We start from the raw sequence: 18183 nt of genomic DNA, 5'->3' as shown, positions 1-18183 counted from the left end.
CTGAAAAATTTTGTAAAGTACATCCATGATAATGGTCCAGTCTGATTCTTTCAAAGAATTTTGTGGCTGAGTGTAAATTCCATGTGTGTAAACTTTCAAAAGTGTAAAGTTCCAATTTCAAAGTCATTTAAAATAATTTATTAAAAAAACTTAGTGGGCTTTTCCTCATCCTTTGGCTCCTATTTGAAGAGACAGGATAACAACCAAGTCAAATTCCATATGGTGGGTTTTTTTTTTTCCTATATTATTTAATTTTAACTTAATTTTGTTCGCATTAAGAGAATATATTCCTAAGACAAATTTTGTTGTCAGGAATCTGGCCACGAAAGGGTAGGGATAGGTGTCCACATATAAGGAGAATAAGAATGAGATTATAAATCATTGTTAAATAACACCAAAGGTACCAGAAAGCATAGAAGGTGCATTTAGGATTTTAGCAGAGGATACAGAAGGATGCTCAGGCTGGGCGGGGCAGAGGAGGAAGTCGGCTCTGTGAGCTGGCAGGGATGGGATAAGAGCAAAGTGATCCTGGAGGGGACAGTCTCTCTGGGTGAGAGGGAGAGACCATGGCCACCTGAAAGGCCAGGACTGCTGGCACGCTGTCAAATGCCCAGCAATCCACAGTCAGGCCTCCACCTCTTAAGCTGCACTGGCCCTCCCAAGGGACCAGGAGCTGGATGACAGCGAGAACCCAGGGACCATCTATTCTAAATGTCACCCACTCCCACTAATACTGTCACAAGCTTCCACCTACTACTCCAACTATTCTCCTACTTGTCGAAGTCTGAAATTCCTTGAGGGTGAATCAATTGGATGTAATGTACTTGAAATGAAAACGTTTGGTGGAATAACCATGGTGGACATTAATTGCCACTAAAATGTAGTTACTAAATAAATTCAGAGGGTGGGAGATGATATAAGGTTCAGATCTGGGAAGAGATAGGAGGTTTAGGATAGAGAAACATATGGAGAAGGAGGAGAGGACAGACACAAAAGGGGAAGCCTAGGATAGCAAAGAGAAATGTCTCAGACTGCGATATTTTGCCAAGGCATCTCTGTGTTTTAATGCTCATGAACTAGTTCAGGTGTGTGCAGGGTTATTTGGTCCAGAACAGTGTGATATATTTACAGCTGTACTAGAATATCACCTCTGAACCCCAGAACCCACACCAGCACACTGAACATACCAGGTCTGTAAGCAAGGCTCTTTGGCCCTAGAGCGTTCATTAGTCACTGCGCTGCTCGAATAACACGACATCAACCCTTCACTTATCAGGCAAAAGTGGAAACAGGGAGCCCCTCAGCCACACTGCACCTCCGACTCACCCTCAGGATCCGGTTGAAATCCTCCTTGTCTACTCTTAAGAAATGGCAGTTATCTTCTCTCAAGACGATGGAGGCAGCTCTCGGGGCATCATTCACTAGAGCTAACTTGCCAAAGTCATCACCCTCATGCAGGGTACAGACCACACCCTGGAAAGAACAAATCATGCAGATGGAGGTGATCCCTGAAACAGGGCACACACACACCCGCCTCACACCACAAGCCCCCCTGCCCCGGAAACACTGAATATATATCAACAGGCTGTACCCAGAGGTGTCACGGGGGAGGGGATCACAGAATTACATTAGAGTGTTTCATTTTTCTTTCACTGAGTAATATGTGCTGGACCTAACTTACATATATACTTTATCATCCATGAGTCCCAGAAAGTTCAGTGTTACTCTGAGTATAAAAATTTAGATAATATATGATTAGAGAGGCCATAATGTCTTTTCTACATTGAGTAACAATGTTGTAGCAAGTTTAACTATAGCATTACACTGTTAATACTTAGAGCCAGTAGTAAATGCAGCATAATAAAGTTTCAAAAGAAAAAAAATATATACCTTGCCATAAATGACTACATTCACTGATCCTTTTAGAATAATGTACCAGGAGGTGCCTTCTTCCCCTTGGTTAAATACTAGATACAAAAAGAAAAAAAGACTTATGACAAGAATAGAAGCACATCAATATAAATTACAGCTTATCAAATCATCATTTTAAAGGCCTCAGAATTATGCATTTAATTCCAGAAGGGGGGAAAAAAAAAGCTAGCAAATACTAACTTATTCAGGTGGAATATTACTTCCTTTTCTTCAGAACATGAAATAAACAGGAACACTGCATTCCTCGCTATGTCCTACAGATATATATTTGCTATTAATTCTCCAGCAATCCATTCCTTAAAGCAATCCACTTCCCCCCACAACTCATCAAAACTCACTAAGCTATAGAACATAGTTTTTAAAAGTAATCTGACCAACAACATGAAGTTTGTTATCATTTAGTCGCTCAGTGTGTTCAATTCTTTTCTGACCCCATGGACTGTAGCCTGCCAGGCTCCTCTGTCCATGGAATTTTCCAGGCAAGAATATTAGAGTGGGCTGCCATTTCCTTCTCCAGGGGATCTTCCTGACCCAGGTGTCAAACCCACGTCTCCTGCATCAGCAGGCAGATTCTTTACCACTGAGCCACCAGGAAGCCCAATGTGAAGTCTGAAAACATGCAAATCAGAACTACATACTGTTGATGGATACATATCTACATATATATTTTTTAAAATGAGTTGGAATGATTACCACATGATACAGGGTAGGAGTTACCTTGGAGAGGAAAAGAGAAGAATGAGATAAAAAAGGAAACAGAGACTCTTCAAACATAGGATTTCATTTTTTAGAAAATATAAAAAATGAAAATATGAAAAAATAGAGTGTCAGGTTAGTACTTGATAAAAGTGTTTTTAAAAAAGGGGTTTGTAACAATCTCTAGTGATTTGTCTGAAATACTTAAATATTTCATAATAAAATGAAAACTGTCAGAAGGATTGAAGGAAAAGCACAAAAGAAGTTGTAAGTCACCAGTAATATAAACATTTTTAAAATGTTAATGTGAACCTTTAAAAAGCAAAGAAAAAACATTCTTATTAAAGTAGCTATCGATATTAGATATACACTTTTGAGGACTAAAAGTAAAATATTTGAAACATCGATGTTAACTCTTCGCTTTTATAATTCATGGTCTCTGTTTATTTGACTAACACAACTCAATCTGAAGAAAGAGCAAGATTTTCCAAAGATGATCTCTTGAAAAGTTAACAGGTATCCATTAAAAATGTTTTCTATGTTTCATTAGGTTAAGGCAGTATCAGTTTAAGTGGTGTGAAATTTTTCCTTATTGTAGAACTCCCAAGAAACAGAGCATGCTGGTATGTCTTACAATTCTCCAAGAGAAATTAGAGGAGGCGTTTCGTGTCTTGAATACCCTACTCACCATGTTTTCCAAGAATGGTTTTGTAGGGGAAGTGGGAAATGCTAGTGGAAATAATTCTGCTCACATTTATTAATATGAAATTTCAATTTCTTAAGAGGCCTTCTGGCTTCCCCAGTGGGCTCACACAGTAAAGAATCTACCTGCAATGTGGGAGACCTGGGTTCCATCCCAGGGTCAGGAAGATCCCCTGGAGGAGGGCATGGCAACCCACTCCAGTATTCTTGCCTGGAGAATCCCATGGACAGAGGAGCCTGGAGGGCTACAGTCCATGTCTAAAAGAGTCAGACACAACGGAACGACTTAACGCTTTCAATTTCTTGCTCCCAAATATGATCATAGAACTAAACTACGATGTACTTACTGGAGAGATACTACATAGTGAAAGTGAAGTGAAGTTGCTCAGTCGTGTCTGACTCTTTGCGACCCCATGGACTGTAGTCTACCAGGCTTCTCAGTCCATGGAGTTTTCCAGGTAAGGGTACTGAAGTGGGTTGCCGTTTCCTTCTCCACTACACAGTAGTACTACATAAATATCTGGGCATAGAAATTCTCTCAGGCTTGGAGCTGATAGTGGAAGCGTGAGAAGCAAGCAGGAGAGTACACTATTCTAACTAGCCTCTCAAGAGACAGATTAGGTCTTCCCAAGCCGCAAAACTGAAGTGAGGTCACTGTGTGAAGGTTTTGCTTGCACTCTCCCCTGAAGACAGTGTGACTTCATCCCACCCTCTTTAAACACGACCTTGAGCCAGCAGGGGAGGGAGCAAGTGGAGATGCTGACTGGTAAGCGCTCCCGTGCCGGTACCCGACACCCACCAGGCTGCAGAGCCACAGCCATGCTGGGAATAATCACGGGTCCAGAAAAACAAATGTGCCACGTGACATCCTGGCAAGTCTGTCTCAGGCCTAAGAAAGGGGAGCATTTACGGTCAGGCTCCAGGGGCACATGCTTGGGAGGCGGCATGCCAGGCACCACGCACCATTACAGCCTTCACTTACACACAGTCCCTCCTTTGGCATGAGACTCAAAAATGAGAACCGCTGCCAACTCCCGTTTCACCTAGAAGAAAAAGAGAAAGAGTTCAGGGAAGAGCCAGATTTCGGGGTGTGGGGAAGGGACTTGCTCTCTTTCCGAACAGCGCTAACCTCCACCCAGCCACCTCTCACTCGGCCTGGCTGCTCCTCCCACCTAGAACTTCCACTACATGGGCCACTAGATTGTTTTTTTAAATTGAAGTCTAGTTGATTTACAATATTTCAGCAAAGTGATTCAGTTATACACATGTCTATTCTTCTGATTTTCCATTGTATTTTATTATAAAATATTGAATACAATTCCCCATGCTATACAGTAGGGCCTTGTTATTTATCTATTTTATATGTAGTAGTTGTATCTGTTGGGCTTCCCTGGTGGCTCAGACAGTAAAGCGTCTGCCTGCAATGCGGGAGACCCGGGTTCAATTCCTGGGTTGGGAAGATCCCCAGGAGAAGGAAATGGCAATCCACTCCAGCACTCTTGCCTGGAAAATCCCATGGATGGAGGAGCCTGATAGGCTACAGTCCATGGGGTCGCAAAGAGTCGGACATGACTGTATCTGTTAATCTCAAATTCCACATATATCCCTCCTTCCCTTCCCCATTTGTAACCATAAGTTTATTTTCTACATCTGTGTGTCTGTTTTATAAGTTCCTCTGTATCACTTTTTTTAGGTTTCACATATAAGTAATATATGATCCGTTTGTCTTTCTCTGTCTGACTTTGCTTTGGCACAATAATCTCTAGGTTCATCCATGTTGCTGCAAATGGCAAGACTGTTCTTTTTTATGGCAGAGCAGCAGTCCACCGCATGCGTATACCACATCTTTAGTCACACATCTGTCGATGAACAGTTTGGCTGCTTCCATGTCTTGTGCCACTAGATTCTTGACACTTTTACAAAAGCTATTTTATATGCTCATTCATACAAGATCAGCGTCCCAGAGACTGTTTACCACATGGTTGCAAGTGCACGAGACCTAGGCAACTTCTCTGCCTATCTTTTGTCTTGGTGAGAGGGTGAGAGTATCCACAGTATCATGTAGCCCTTGCTCCCGGAGGTTCTTCTTTGCTTCACACGTCATGCGTAAGTGCACACATGTTGGAAAACTCCGTGTCTTGAAGTTGAATGATTAAGCTTAAATGTGGGAAGAGATTTTTTAAAAAAATATTTATTTATTTATTTGGCTCTGCTGGGTCTTAGTTGTGGCACATGGCATCTTCAGTTGTGGCCTATGAGATTTAGTTGCCTGACGAGGAGTCGAACGCATGCCCCCTGCGTTGGGAGCAACGAGTCTTAGATACCAAGAGGGAAGTCTCTGTGCAGAGATTTTGATAGCTGTTTCTTTTTAAATTCCAAATTATGGTCCCAAATTATGGCTCTGTCTCCCTAAGAACCAAACAACCTGAGAATTTCCACAGTGCCTGGGGACCTGGATTTTGAGGTAGAAGCCTCCCCCTCCTCTCTCCTACCCATGATTCTTCCAAGGCTGCGGAAGAATCATGCAGGGTGGAGACTCAGACAGCAGGTAGGGCACGAGGGTCTCCCGCACTCCCCTCCCCAGCATGAGCTTGCAGGGCCTCGGCTGCTTCCCCTACTGATGCGGGAGCTCCCTGGGTGAGGCCCCTGGACGCTGGACGTATCCCACCATGGAGAGAGAGGTGGGAGGGTGGGCTGGACCAGACCCCTGGATACCCCGTGTAGGTGAGCGAGCTTCCTGACCCGAGGAATGCAGGCAGGGGGGGCATGTGGAGGCAGCCCTGTCTGGGTTAAAGGGGGAAGGTCTGCAGCACTCCACTTGGGGTTGTGGTGAATGCCTCACTGCTCTCAGCAGAGACCTGGGCTTTACAGCCCAGAGCGGGGACTGCAGACGCTGCCACCGAGTGACACCGGCAGCATGGTATCACCTCGTGAGCTGGGAACGAAAGGCCCACGAGGCAGGCAGACACCGCGGAGGAGCCTGGCATGCCATTTGCGAACATGGCATATAACCTGTAGATGTTGGAACAACTTTTTATTATCATCATCCTCATTATTCTTCATTATTAGCATATAGGAGACTTCCGTTGCCTGGAACTCATGTTTCTGTGCCCTCCTCTGGCAGGAGGCATTTCTGCCCACTGCTTTTCTATAACGTCCTAATCATGGAAACGTTCAGAGTCAGATACAGGCATTGGGCCATTTTCCACCAGCAAGTGTTGCTCTTATGCCCTAAAATATCTGAACCAATGCGCTTTGGCATCTTCTGCTTCTTTTCTCAATTTGGCAGCAAAACTGGGTGGAGCTGGGCCCCCTGGGCCAGGCCAGGTCATCTTGATTTCTCTCGGTGCTGCCCCATATGGCTCTTTATTTCATGGAAGGGACTGAAAACCTATCTTAAGGCCTGGCTCTGTGTCGAATTATGGCAGCTTCCAAGGCTTGGGAAGTTTGAAGTATATGCTCCAATTCCACTCACATCAGGCTGCTCTAATATTTAGGGCAACTCCTAATAATATGGTAATACTTGATCCTTCTTTGGTGATTGTATGTATGTATAACTTCCTTAGCATCTCGGGAGAGTGAGAAGGGGTGATTTATGAGGTAGAATTTAGGCATCCTGTTCCTCCCTCAGACTATGATCCTCTCCCCCAGTCCTAACCGTGCATTTAATTCAAACTGCCCCCAACCATGCTCAGCTAAGAGACAACTTACTGTGGTAGAAAGATGGGATAAGGCTTTAATGTGAAGGAGTTCTTCATAGATAATTTCTAGGTCATCCATGGTCCTCTGTCCAGGTCTACAAAGGAAAAAGTAACAAGGAAATAATGAGATAAAAGTCATTACTCGAGTTTGAAATACAGAAGGGGCTTCAGGGGTCAGTAAAGCATGAAATCAGGGAATTCTTAGGAGAAATCCTGATAAGAAGACCCTGGCAGGAGGAGAGATGATGCTATGATAATTCCTAAAGGGAATTTTGATATGAACCTGTTCCTTGATGGAAGGACATGGAAGAAATCAAAACTGCACCTAATCCCCTTCCCTTCCAACCTTAGAGGGAGGAATATCTCTGCTCACATCGTAGTTGGCTAACTTAGATCTCTTACTCTGTAGATGATGATTCTACAAAATTACCTTTCATTACTACCTTAATCAACATCAACAGTTATCTTTTAACAGCACCAGAACTGCTGGTTCAATCAACTTGATGACTGACACAAATTTCTTGGGATCCTATGTGATATCTTAGCCTAGAAGAATAATGCTGCTATCGCTATTGTTCTGGGTTGTGTAATATGCTTCTACCACAGGACTTAAAGGATTTATATAAACAACGTTTTCTCACCTCCCTGTGGAGGTGAGGACATGAGATGAGCAGAAGGCAGATAGGAGTGTGTGGAATTATTACGAAAGGGAAAGTAGGAAAGAATACATCACATTCCCCAAACTCTGTCCCACGGTCTACCACTCTTCCATGAGATGTTAATCAGTATACTCTGCACAGTTTTTTTTCCCTATAATTTATTCTAAAACTACTATCGTATCCCTTGCCTTTAAGAATGAGGTTTGGACACATTATGGACATCTTGGCATGGAAGGACTGAGAGGATTTCTGATCATCTTTCATGTCAGTAGTTATTCTGAAATCAGTTCAGTTCAGTCCCTCAGTCATGTCCGACTCTTTGCGATCCCATGAACCGCAGCATGCCAGGCCTCTCTGTCCATCACCAACTCCTGGAGTCCACCCAAACCCACGTCCGTTGAGTCGGTGATGCCATCCAACCATCTCATCCTCTGTTGTCCCCTTCTCCTCCTATCCTCAATCTTTCCCAGCATCAGGGTCTTTTCAAATGAGTCAGCTCTTCACATCAGGTGGCCAAAGTATTGGAGTTTCAGCTTCAACATCAGACCTTCCAATGAACAACCAGGACTGATCTCCTTCAGAATGGACTGGTTGGATCTCCTTGCAGTCCAAGGGACTCTCAAGAGTCTTCTCCAACACCACAGTTCAAAAGCATCAATTCCGTGGTGCTCAGCCTTCTTCACAGTCCAACTCTCACATCCATACATGACCACTGGAAAAACCATAGCCTTGACTAGATGGACCTTTGTCTGAAATCATGACTCGTGTTTAATTTTACATCAATGGAAAAAGGGATGATTGGTCAGTAATTTGGATCTTCTATTGCTCTCTGCAATATAAGGAACCCTGATGTTTTTGAAACTAAAAAAACAAACAAACAAATGTGTTATTAATTCTGAGAGTTCTAGGAAGTCACTCTCCACATTGGTGGTCAGGTGGCATTTACTCTCAGATGACTATTGTAGTCATGAGTGTTACTTATTACACAATCTTCACCTGTGTTATGCACTGTCCTAAAATTTCAGTAACTTATGGTATTATTCAATGTTACAATATACAAAACCTTTAAACCTCAATGAGCTACCAGTGGTGTTCTATCATTACACTGTACTATAAAGAATGTTCTTTGGGAATTCCCTGGTAGTCCAGTGGTTGGGACTCCATGCTTTCTTTTCATTGATGTGGCCTGGGCTTAGTCCCAGGTCAGGTAACTAAGATCCACAAGCTGTGTGGCATGGCAATTAAAAAAAAAAAAGAGTAAATCTTTCCTTGATCAAGTAAATTCGGAAGTCTTGCTGCTGTACTGAGCAGAGCACTGAATTTAGAGGCTGAAGATCAGGTTTTAACCGTCGTACAACCCCTGACCAGTCACGTGATGTCAGAGACTCAGTTTCTTCTGTAAACTGGGGACGATATCTTTGTGAGAGTAATGTGAGAGCTAAAGGAAGCAGCAAATAGGAAGGTATCTGCATATTCATTTGTGTAAGTGAAAAAAAAGCAGCAGCATGATATCCAAAACTCAAGCCCTTGCATAAGAAAAATGAACTTAAAAATTAAGTATGACATTTGGTTCAGCAAATTATATCTAGAACTTAGTCAATTGTTAGATAAGTACTTTGAGCTATTGAAACTGAATTATAAATATTCTAAAATAGTTGCGTTAGATAATTTGTAACCATATCTCGGATCAAAAGGGGGCTAATTGGAAGAAAACTCTTTGTATACCTTGGGCATTACCTTCTCAAGGACAGCTTTAAAATGAACCAAAGAATATGATAGCCTTCTCTTACAGAAACAAAGAGGACTGTTTCTACATTTCCTAATCCTGCCTGTACAAAGACAGGTACTAAATCCATGAACCAGGGAGATGCCAGCCAAGTTCACCTCCTGCCAAGGATTATCATTAAGGACACATACGGAACGCAGAAAGTATGGGACCCACAGACACCGAAGGAAAAGCTACGGCCACAGGGATTCTAAGGGAGCCAGGCCTTCTTAGTAAGGGGCCTAATCTACTACTTGACTCAGACATGGGGATTTTGAAACTGGGACCATTGGAGATTTAAAAGTCAATTGAGTCACCTCAGTCCATCTACTGCTATAGAGGCAACTAACGTGAAAGCTTCAAGGTGGGTGTAATAGGATTATGGCTCTTCAGCATGAGGAGCAGCCCTGCTGTTCCTGCTTCTTGACATCAGCTGCAAATAGCATGGACCCTCCTAGAAGCTTGGCTAAAGGAGAAAACAGTCACCGGGTCTCATTCTCACCTCCACGGGGGCGGGAGTAGGGGGAGCTATTACGGAGGGAGAAAAAAAACCTATCTGGGAAAAGAAAGGTCAGAATTTAGCTCTAAAATCTACATCTGAATTTAGATTCAGAGTTGAAATTTGGGGAGCAGATGTCTACAAGTTTAGGAAGAGGGTTCACATAGTATCAACATGAAATCCACACTGATCAAGTCTTACAGATTGAAAAATTAAGTGCTGCCTTTAAGATCTACAAATCCCATTATGTTGAAAATCACCAAATTTCATCCAAGAGTTAAAATATGAGGATGAACAATATGCCCTGCGGGCTCTTCCTGTCTGCCAGGCATCTCTCCTCAGTGTCTCTTAGGGTCTGTCGTTTCTCTGCTCATCTCATGAATTGTGCTGTGCCCCCAGGCTGCCTTCAGCTCTGTTCTCACTTCCTTCTACCTTGTCTCCTTGGGAAAAGTCCCCACTTTTCATCTATGTGATGTCGAGACCTAAATTTTAATCTCCAAACAGATTTCTTTCTTGAGCTCCAATAGCTTTCTGACCATCAGTTCCCAGACAACCCACAAACTCAGTCTGTCCAGAAGTGCTCCCTCATCATCACACAAAACTTTTTAAGCTGGTCCCAGTGGACCTTTCTAGACCCATCTCTCCTCTTCACACCTTTCCTCCTGGCTAATGTGCTCTGTGCTTGAGGCATAACCGGACATGTGTCCGGTTCTAAAACACGCAGTGCTCTTTCACACCTCTAAGACTCTTCACGTGTTCTTCTCTTTGCCTGGGATATGTGTTTTCTGCTACAAGCCCAGCTCAGATATCCCCTCTCTGAGGCAAAACTGGTTCTCCAAAATTTATTCTTTCAAGGCTCATGGTCCAACTGCTGTCGCAATTGAAACATACTATGCAGAATGTTATTTGCTTAGAAATCCATGACTCTACACTGCTCTTCTCAAGAGAAGCAGCATCCGGTAGTGCAAAGGGCACTGTGTTAATATCAGAAATAGGATTTGAGATCTAAAATAGGAGCTTCCTAGGTATCCAATTGGTCTAATGCTTGGTTCCTACATCTGTAAAAATAGGGATAATAAATAGGACTGTTGTAAAGATCAAATGAGCTAATATACACAAAGCATTGATACACTGGAAATATGGTGCCCATGCAGGATGACTTGATAAAGTGGGAGGTGTTCAATACATCTCATTGGATGAATGCACGAGTTCTCATGATTTCTGCTAAATTCAGGGTTTGCCCTGGGGAGGTGGCAGCAGTACCAAGGACCAGTTCTCGTTCTGTATCCTGAAGGCCTTATGCTCTGTTATCCTCCGCACTGAAGGTCCAGTAAGACAAGATGCCCATGACCCAATTCTCTTTAACTATAGTACACATATGTGACATGGTAAGCAGTTAATTATTAATGGAGGGAGGAGACAGGATGAAAATGTTGGACCTGACCTCTTACTCCAAATCCCATTCAAAGATAGAAAAGACATTTTTTTTTTTTTGGTAGGACTATAAATTTACTCATCCAGTTTTAAGAAATTATCAGCTAAAGCTACCCCGTCTAAGTCAAGTTCAGTGGGGGCCTGAACAGAGATGACCGTCAAAAACCAAGCAGCACCTGTTGGACTGGATCCTTGTTTTGGTCAGAATTTTGTCTGCCGTGCTAAACATATAACAGGAAAGATGTTTTAAAATCCAAAACAGCACTGAAAATAAGTCACGCCACCGTGACAAACCACAAAATAGTACTATCGGCAAGATCGGAGTGCTTCGGGAATTCTTGGCTGATAGGAAGCAGATGGGGACAGAATGGCTGAGAGAGCCCTGGAGGCAGACACAGCTCTGCGCTCACAGAAGGAAACCCGCACAGGAGGAAGACAGCACTGCTGATAAGACAAGGGCAGGAGAAGGTCCCAGGGGTTCATCACATCACCCCCCCACGCAGGGCAGGGGCCGGTGAGCAGCAGGCTGCCCAGGCTCCAACTTGAGACCTGCCAAGACAAATGTCCGGGAGGGGCCTGAGAAGGAAGCCCTGGGCCCTCCTGCCAGACACAGAGGCGGGGGAGAAGTGGGAGCTCTCCCGGGAGGGACTTCCTGGGAAGGGCCCCATTCCTGGGAGAGCTTCCTGAGTTTGGCAACTGGTGGGAGGACAGGAGGGAGGGGTTCAGCCTGCTTGCTCCCCATGTGCCTCTCATAGAAAGCAAGGCCTGTCCCAAAGCACAGCCCCCACTGCCTTCAGGGGTGGGGGTGCTGTTGGCCAATCTGCAGAGACCCACGTGGAACTCATTCTACCCCTGGTCCTCCATTCATCAGCAACCAAAACCAAGAAATAAAGCCTTCCATGGGGCTTGCTGGATGCTCTGGAGAAACCCATGACAGCCATGTGAAACCAAATGGAACAAAGCCTAGAAACAGTTTAGTCTCTGAGTCCTAAATACCATTCTGAATGAAAGGGGGGAAAACAACAGCAGCAACAAGCCTGTGGTCTACAGCGGTCAGTGTCATCACAGGGCAGGCCACTGTCGCTGGGTGATCCGCCCAGACAGCAACCGTTCTTTTGGTCCTGTTTACAGCACACGTTTTAACGAGGTGAGAGAAGTCAGGACGGCAAGGTGAGCAGAGACTGGCGTTAGAAAATGAATACCTTTACAGCTGACAAAGCAACAAAAGCGTTCATGAGAGGTGTGCCGGGAGGGGTTTCCATCAACATGTTGTTAGGGTTGAAGGTTGAAAAGGTCCCGGGGAGGAGGCCAGATGGAGCCGAAGTCGGCGTGACCTTCCTGTGTCCGTGAGTGGGAGTCAGATGGGAGCCCCTCCCCCAGCCCAGCGGCCCTGGAACTTGTGGCTGCAGCAACAGAACAGGCCGAGCCTTGGCCGGGACACCAGCTCAGAGCTGCCGTGCCATCTGGTGTCTCAGAAAAGACCTCTCTGCTCTGGCCTCAGACGAAGCTTCTCCCCTCCATGTGCGCCACCTACTTCCCCACCATCATCACTGAACAAAGTCGCATTTTACAAGCAGGTTTCTTGTGGCAGACAGGGGCATTGAGTACCTTTCATGCTTTGGTCTTTGTAGGGGCAGACAGGAAAGAAAAATGGAGAAGGGATCCCACAAATCAGCTCCCAGCCTGTTCAAAGAGTCATGAAAGGGTCCCCAGGGCTGAAGGCAATCTGGCTTGCAAGAGCCAAGGGAACACTGTGCCCTGATCGAGCAGGAGGAGGGACCTCGCATGTTACCTTCACAGAGGACCTGCGAGGCCAGGGAAGTGAATGGGCTCTCCGGCTGCTCTGAGTGGCAGCATGTGAATGTATCTGGTCTTTACTTGTCCTTCTCCAGATGTCACAGGGAGAGGCATTAGGCATCCCTGCTTCTTTACAAACCTGCGTGGTGCCACATTGATGGGGATTTGTAGGATCCTGCTGGGGAAAGGCCTAGTTTCTGCAGGGGACGCATTCTGGCGGCAATGTCTAGTTATAGACAAGATAATAAACGGGGATGGAGGGAGAGGCATTTTCTACATTAAAGGATGGAAGGGCTCAGGTGATATTGGAAGCTGCTGGTAAATACAATTTTATCAAGGAATTTATCAAGGTCAGAGACAGAGCTCTTTGGTTATTGGAACATGGATAAAATGAGGGATTCACCCAGGCACCAAGCAGGCACGCTGGCATGACCAGTGGTAACCTGGGCAGGTGAAAGACAAATAACCCAGTTCTTCTAGACTTGTGACCTGGTAGACTTATTCCCTGGTGCGTGGGAAAAATACCCAGAAAAGTCAGTGTTATAAATATCTAAGACCTGGTCAAGCATCAAAATAAAGGAAATGCTTTACTATTTTTTTCTTGGGGCTGGAATGCTTTATTTTGGTGCTAACACTCCACCTCAGTCCTGATTCTCCTGCTTTCATTTCTCACGCATGAGGCACTTTCCAGTGCTCTTAAAAGATTTTCTTGAGATTCAACTCTTCCACTTCCCTTAAAGGAAAGTTTGGTGTGGTTTCCCACCCCCTTGTCTAACAAACCAGCACAATGTGTTTGTTTCTTTTCTTCACCTCCCAGGACACTTGCTTCTTAAGAGTTAGCTCTTAAGTATTTGAGACATTCCCAGAGCCTGGTGATGGGCCATTTAAGGCATCCTCCCCCGCTGTGTCGGCTCATTTCCCTGACACGCCACAACCCTCTCACCTTACCCTCAACCCAGAAAAGGACATTTTAAGCTTATCAGATACATTTTCTCCATTCTGTTTTCAAGGTTTTTGATCATCTTTACTGTCATTACTCTGAATTATTTTTCAGGTAGTTTGCCTATTTCCTCTTCATTTATTTGGACTTCTGTGTTTCTAGTCTGTGCCTTCATTTGTGCAGTATTTCTCTGCCTTTTCATCATTTTTTTTTTAAACTTATTGTGTTTGAGGTCTCTTCTTCCCAGGTGTCAAGGCTGAATTCTTTCTTCCTTTTGGTTTCTGCCCACTGGTTGGCCCAGTGGTTTGTGTAAGTTTCATATAGGGTGAGATTTGTGCTGAGTTTTTTTTTTTTCCTCCCTCTGATGGGCAGGGCCGAGTGAGGTGATAATCCTATCTGCTGATGACTGAGTTTGTATTTTTGTTTGTATTTTGTTTGTTGTTTGGATGAGGCGTCCTGCACAGTGCTTCTGGTGGTTGGGTGATGCCTGGTCTTGTATTCAAGTGGTTTCCTCCGTGGAAATTCTTACCATTTGATACTCCCTAGGGTGAGTTCTCTAGAATCTAGGGTCTTGGAGTCAGTGCTCCCACTCCAAAGGCTCAGGGCTTGATCTCGAGTTTTGCATGGTTCTGCATATTATTTTCCAGTGGTCAGGTACTCTGGTCTGCTCTCAGCTGGAGTTCTGCAAGCATTTCTGTATCTGAAGGTGTATTCCTGCGATATCCGTGGAAAGAGACATACTCCACATCCACCTACTCCTCTGCCATCTTGTTTTTCCCTTTTAAGCTTATCAGATACGACTAGACATTCTCTAGTTCTGACTGCAAACCCTGTGTACATGGGGATTCTTCCCTTCTTTGTGAAGTCAGAAATGAATGCAGTTTAGAACTGCTCTTAAGGGTAAAAGCCTCGAGAATATTTGAGACAAATGAGGTCATCCCCATCAGGACATGGGGTAAAGGTTCCATAATTCAGTGCCTCTGAGACCTGAGTGTCTGGGGACATTGTGATTTGAGGTTTTTCAAGTTCAGAAGCTAAATATGCCAGAAACTCTCCCAGCAAAAGCGTTTACTATCAGAGCACAATAGAAGTGTACCATTAAACCTTTTCAAAGATACAGCCACAAATATTTTCCTTTAAAATACCTAAGCAGCAAGTTGAGAAAAACAAATTTGGATGGAAGCAGATAGTTATAGCTAGCTACCTGCATTTGTGTATGAGACATATATACCAGATAGAAAATGCAAGCATTTTTTGAGGAAATGTTATGTGGGTATATTATTTTTCCTTTATAAAAATTAATTTTTTATGAATCAGGGACAGAAAGATATTTCTTTGCATTCCACTGCTTGTCCAGTAAATCCACCAGAAAAGAACTTGAGGCTATCTGTTAGAGATGAAATACTATTACTCATGAAAAAAAAAAAAGAATAAAATTGGATTTGGAGTAAGCAGACTTGGGCTCTGTCCCTGGTTCAGCTACATATACTACTGCGTGATGAAGAAGACACTCAGAATCCACTAAGCTCAGTTTCTCCATCTGTAAATTGTGGGTAATAACATTAGCACTACTCTGTTCGCACAGTGAGTCTGAGGTTCCAAGAGGGGATGTAAATGAGGTCACTATATATATAAAAGGTATAGTGCAAATCATATTTAACTATTATGTTTTGTCTATGATCCTGACGTGTGTTGACATGAATTTTTTCTAAAGTAGATGATATATTTGAACTTCATTCAGGCCTATATGGCTTCCCTAGTGGCTTAGATGGTAAAGAATCCACCTGCAGTGCAAGAGACCTGGGCTCGATCCCTGGGTTGGGAAGATTCCCTGGAGGAGGGCATGGCAAGCCACTCCAGTCTTCTGGCCTGAATAAACCCATGGACAGAGGAGCCTGGTGGATTACAGTCCATGGGTTCACAAAGAGTTGAGCTGAGCAACTAAGGACAGCACAGCATAGATCTATATAGTCATCATTTAATGAACTGAGACTAGTCTGTAGTAACTATTTTAAAATCAGATTTCCATGACATGTTTCCTCAACAATGCTCAAAGAACAAAGCCAAGAGACCGTTTTGAAGCCTTTTTGGCCTGGGACAGGTGGTAGACCGCAGAAGAGAACACAGGCTCGAGTCAGAAAGACCTGGACCAAATCCGAGTCCCCCTCTTTCAGGATAAACAACAAGTGATTTAACATAAGCCTCATTTTCTTATTCATAAAATGGGGATAATATTAATAACTACCTCAAAGAGCTGTTGAAAGAATAGAATCAGACAATTGCTGAGCACAGTGCCTAGCACACATGTGCTCAATAAACGTTGGCTGTAATTAAATACTATTGTATTTGTTTTTCCATTTACAATCCCTTGTGAAACTGGGAAAGAGTAAGAAAGATAGCACTAGGTCGTGTCTGACTCTTTCGATCCCACAAACTGTAGTCTGCCAGGCTCCTCTGTCCATGGGATTCTCCAGGCAAGAATCCTGGAATGGGTTGCCATTTCCTTCTCCAGGGGATGAGAGTAAGCAGGTATTAAACTCATGTTATAGTTTAAGAGACTTGTAATCTGAAGATGTTGGGGGACTTACTGGTAACTTGGTAAGACCAGAATCCAGGGCTTTTGTGCTTAGTGTAACTTTCACTTTATTTAGCAGACTCTTAGGTCAAATGCATGTATCTCAAAAGCTGTCATTAAATTCTCAAAATACCATTAATTCTCCTCTCGAAAAACTCAGTATCCGGCATTCTATCTTTAGTCTCGGGCCCTCCAATCCATTCTCTACAGATAGCAGAGAAACCTACCTACTGCAAAGCTGGCCGTGCCACACCTCCCTTTAAGCTAGTCAACGGTGCTCCATATGGCTATAAAATAATACACAAGACACAAAGCAAAGCAGACCCCCTTCAACCTGACCTCGGCCTAACTCTCCAGCCACATTTACCCACATGCCTGCTCTGGGGCACGTCTTTGGTTCCTTACTGGAACTTTCTTGACATTTTTCTGGCCCCACCCACCCCTGCACCCCTGCTAGGCTAGGAATTTTTCCTTTGTTCTGGGAAGAAGGGCACTTCTTATTTTCTGCTGTGGTTAAAAAGAAAGGGTTTGAGAATCAACCTAAACACCCAACGGTGACAAACTGATCGCACTAAGGAGTATTCAAAGGATAGACTACTAGGCCCCTATTAAAAGTCCCACCTTTATAGCATGGAGAATGCCATGCTATATTATTAAGTGTAAAAAGTTAGGAACCGAAGAATAATCAAGGGATAGGTACCAAAATGTTAATGATAATAATCTCTGGAAGATGTGATTGGCAGGTGTTATTTATTCTGACTCTTTTTAGTACTTTCCAAATTTTCTATGCAATGAACAGATCAACTTGAACATTAAAAAGGCATAACAATCTTGAGGTAATCTAATAATGATGCCTAAACTGTAAACGGCAGCTATATCCATCTTTTTCTCTCCCAAATCTGGGTCTGAATAGCATCAATCCATAGGTTGGTTCTTGGGCATGTAAACATGAGGAACAAGGAGTAAACTGCTTTCATAGGGGGAAGGCAAATCTAAACTCTAGAAACAGCCCACTTAATGCAGTCATTTCTTCTGGTAAATTCCACAAACTTACACTTAGGGCACAGCGGTCTTTTCAGGAAAAACAAAAGCAAAGTTCATCATGCGGTGAAGGAAAAGGCTCCATAGTGAATTGTTTTATTTCCTAAAGATCAGCTCTTTTAGTCATGCTTCTGTTTTCATTTGATTTGCATCTAAGGATGGACTTTTTTTTTACTTTGAACATTCTCTTGGCATATCCCAGAAGAAATCACAAGCCTAAGGACTAATGGTTTTAGGCTTGCTAATCTGGGTTCCACTGAAGAAACAAATTTTCCTATAACTATCAGGATTTCAAATATCACACCCTCCAAAAACAGCTTGGGCAGGTAAAGATCATTAAAACAGGCTCGGCTAATGAAGAGAAAACACACAATCTCTCCCATGCCCTCTAGAGCACACGTGTGGAACAGCAGGTGGTGGCTGTCTAAACACCTCTTCCTTC

At 43.6% G+C, this 18183-nt stretch overlaps 1 protein-coding gene across 4 annotated transcripts in view; it reads right to left on the bottom strand.

Moving 5' to 3' along the window:
• RAPGEF4 (Rap guanine nucleotide exchange factor 4) overlaps nucleotides 1–18183 on the bottom strand; it is a 331531-nt gene that overhangs the window by 62148 nt on the left and 251200 nt on the right. For all 4 annotated transcript variants that reach the window (XM_040229358.1, XM_040229357.1, XM_040229359.1 and 1 more), the window contains 4 exons: nucleotides 7042–7126; nucleotides 4313–4373; nucleotides 1891–1967; nucleotides 1327–1473 (listed from right to left, as the gene is read on the bottom strand). In XM_040229358.1, coding sequence (XP_040085292.1) covers nucleotides 1327–1473; nucleotides 1891–1967; nucleotides 4313–4373; nucleotides 7042–7126 — 370 coding nt within the window. The remainder of the gene's footprint in view (nucleotides 1–1326; nucleotides 1474–1890; nucleotides 1968–4312; nucleotides 4374–7041; nucleotides 7127–18183) is intronic.

The sequence above is a fragment of the Oryx dammah genome, unplaced genomic scaffold, assembly GCF_014754425.2.
Source record: "Oryx dammah isolate SB20612 unplaced genomic scaffold, SCBI_Odam_1.1 HiC_scaffold_27, whole genome shotgun sequence".
Lineage (NCBI taxonomy): Eukaryota > Metazoa > Chordata > Mammalia > Artiodactyla > Bovidae > Oryx > Oryx dammah.
Note: the sequence above shows the minus strand (reverse complement) of the source record. Positions and strands in the feature narration are given on the sequence as shown.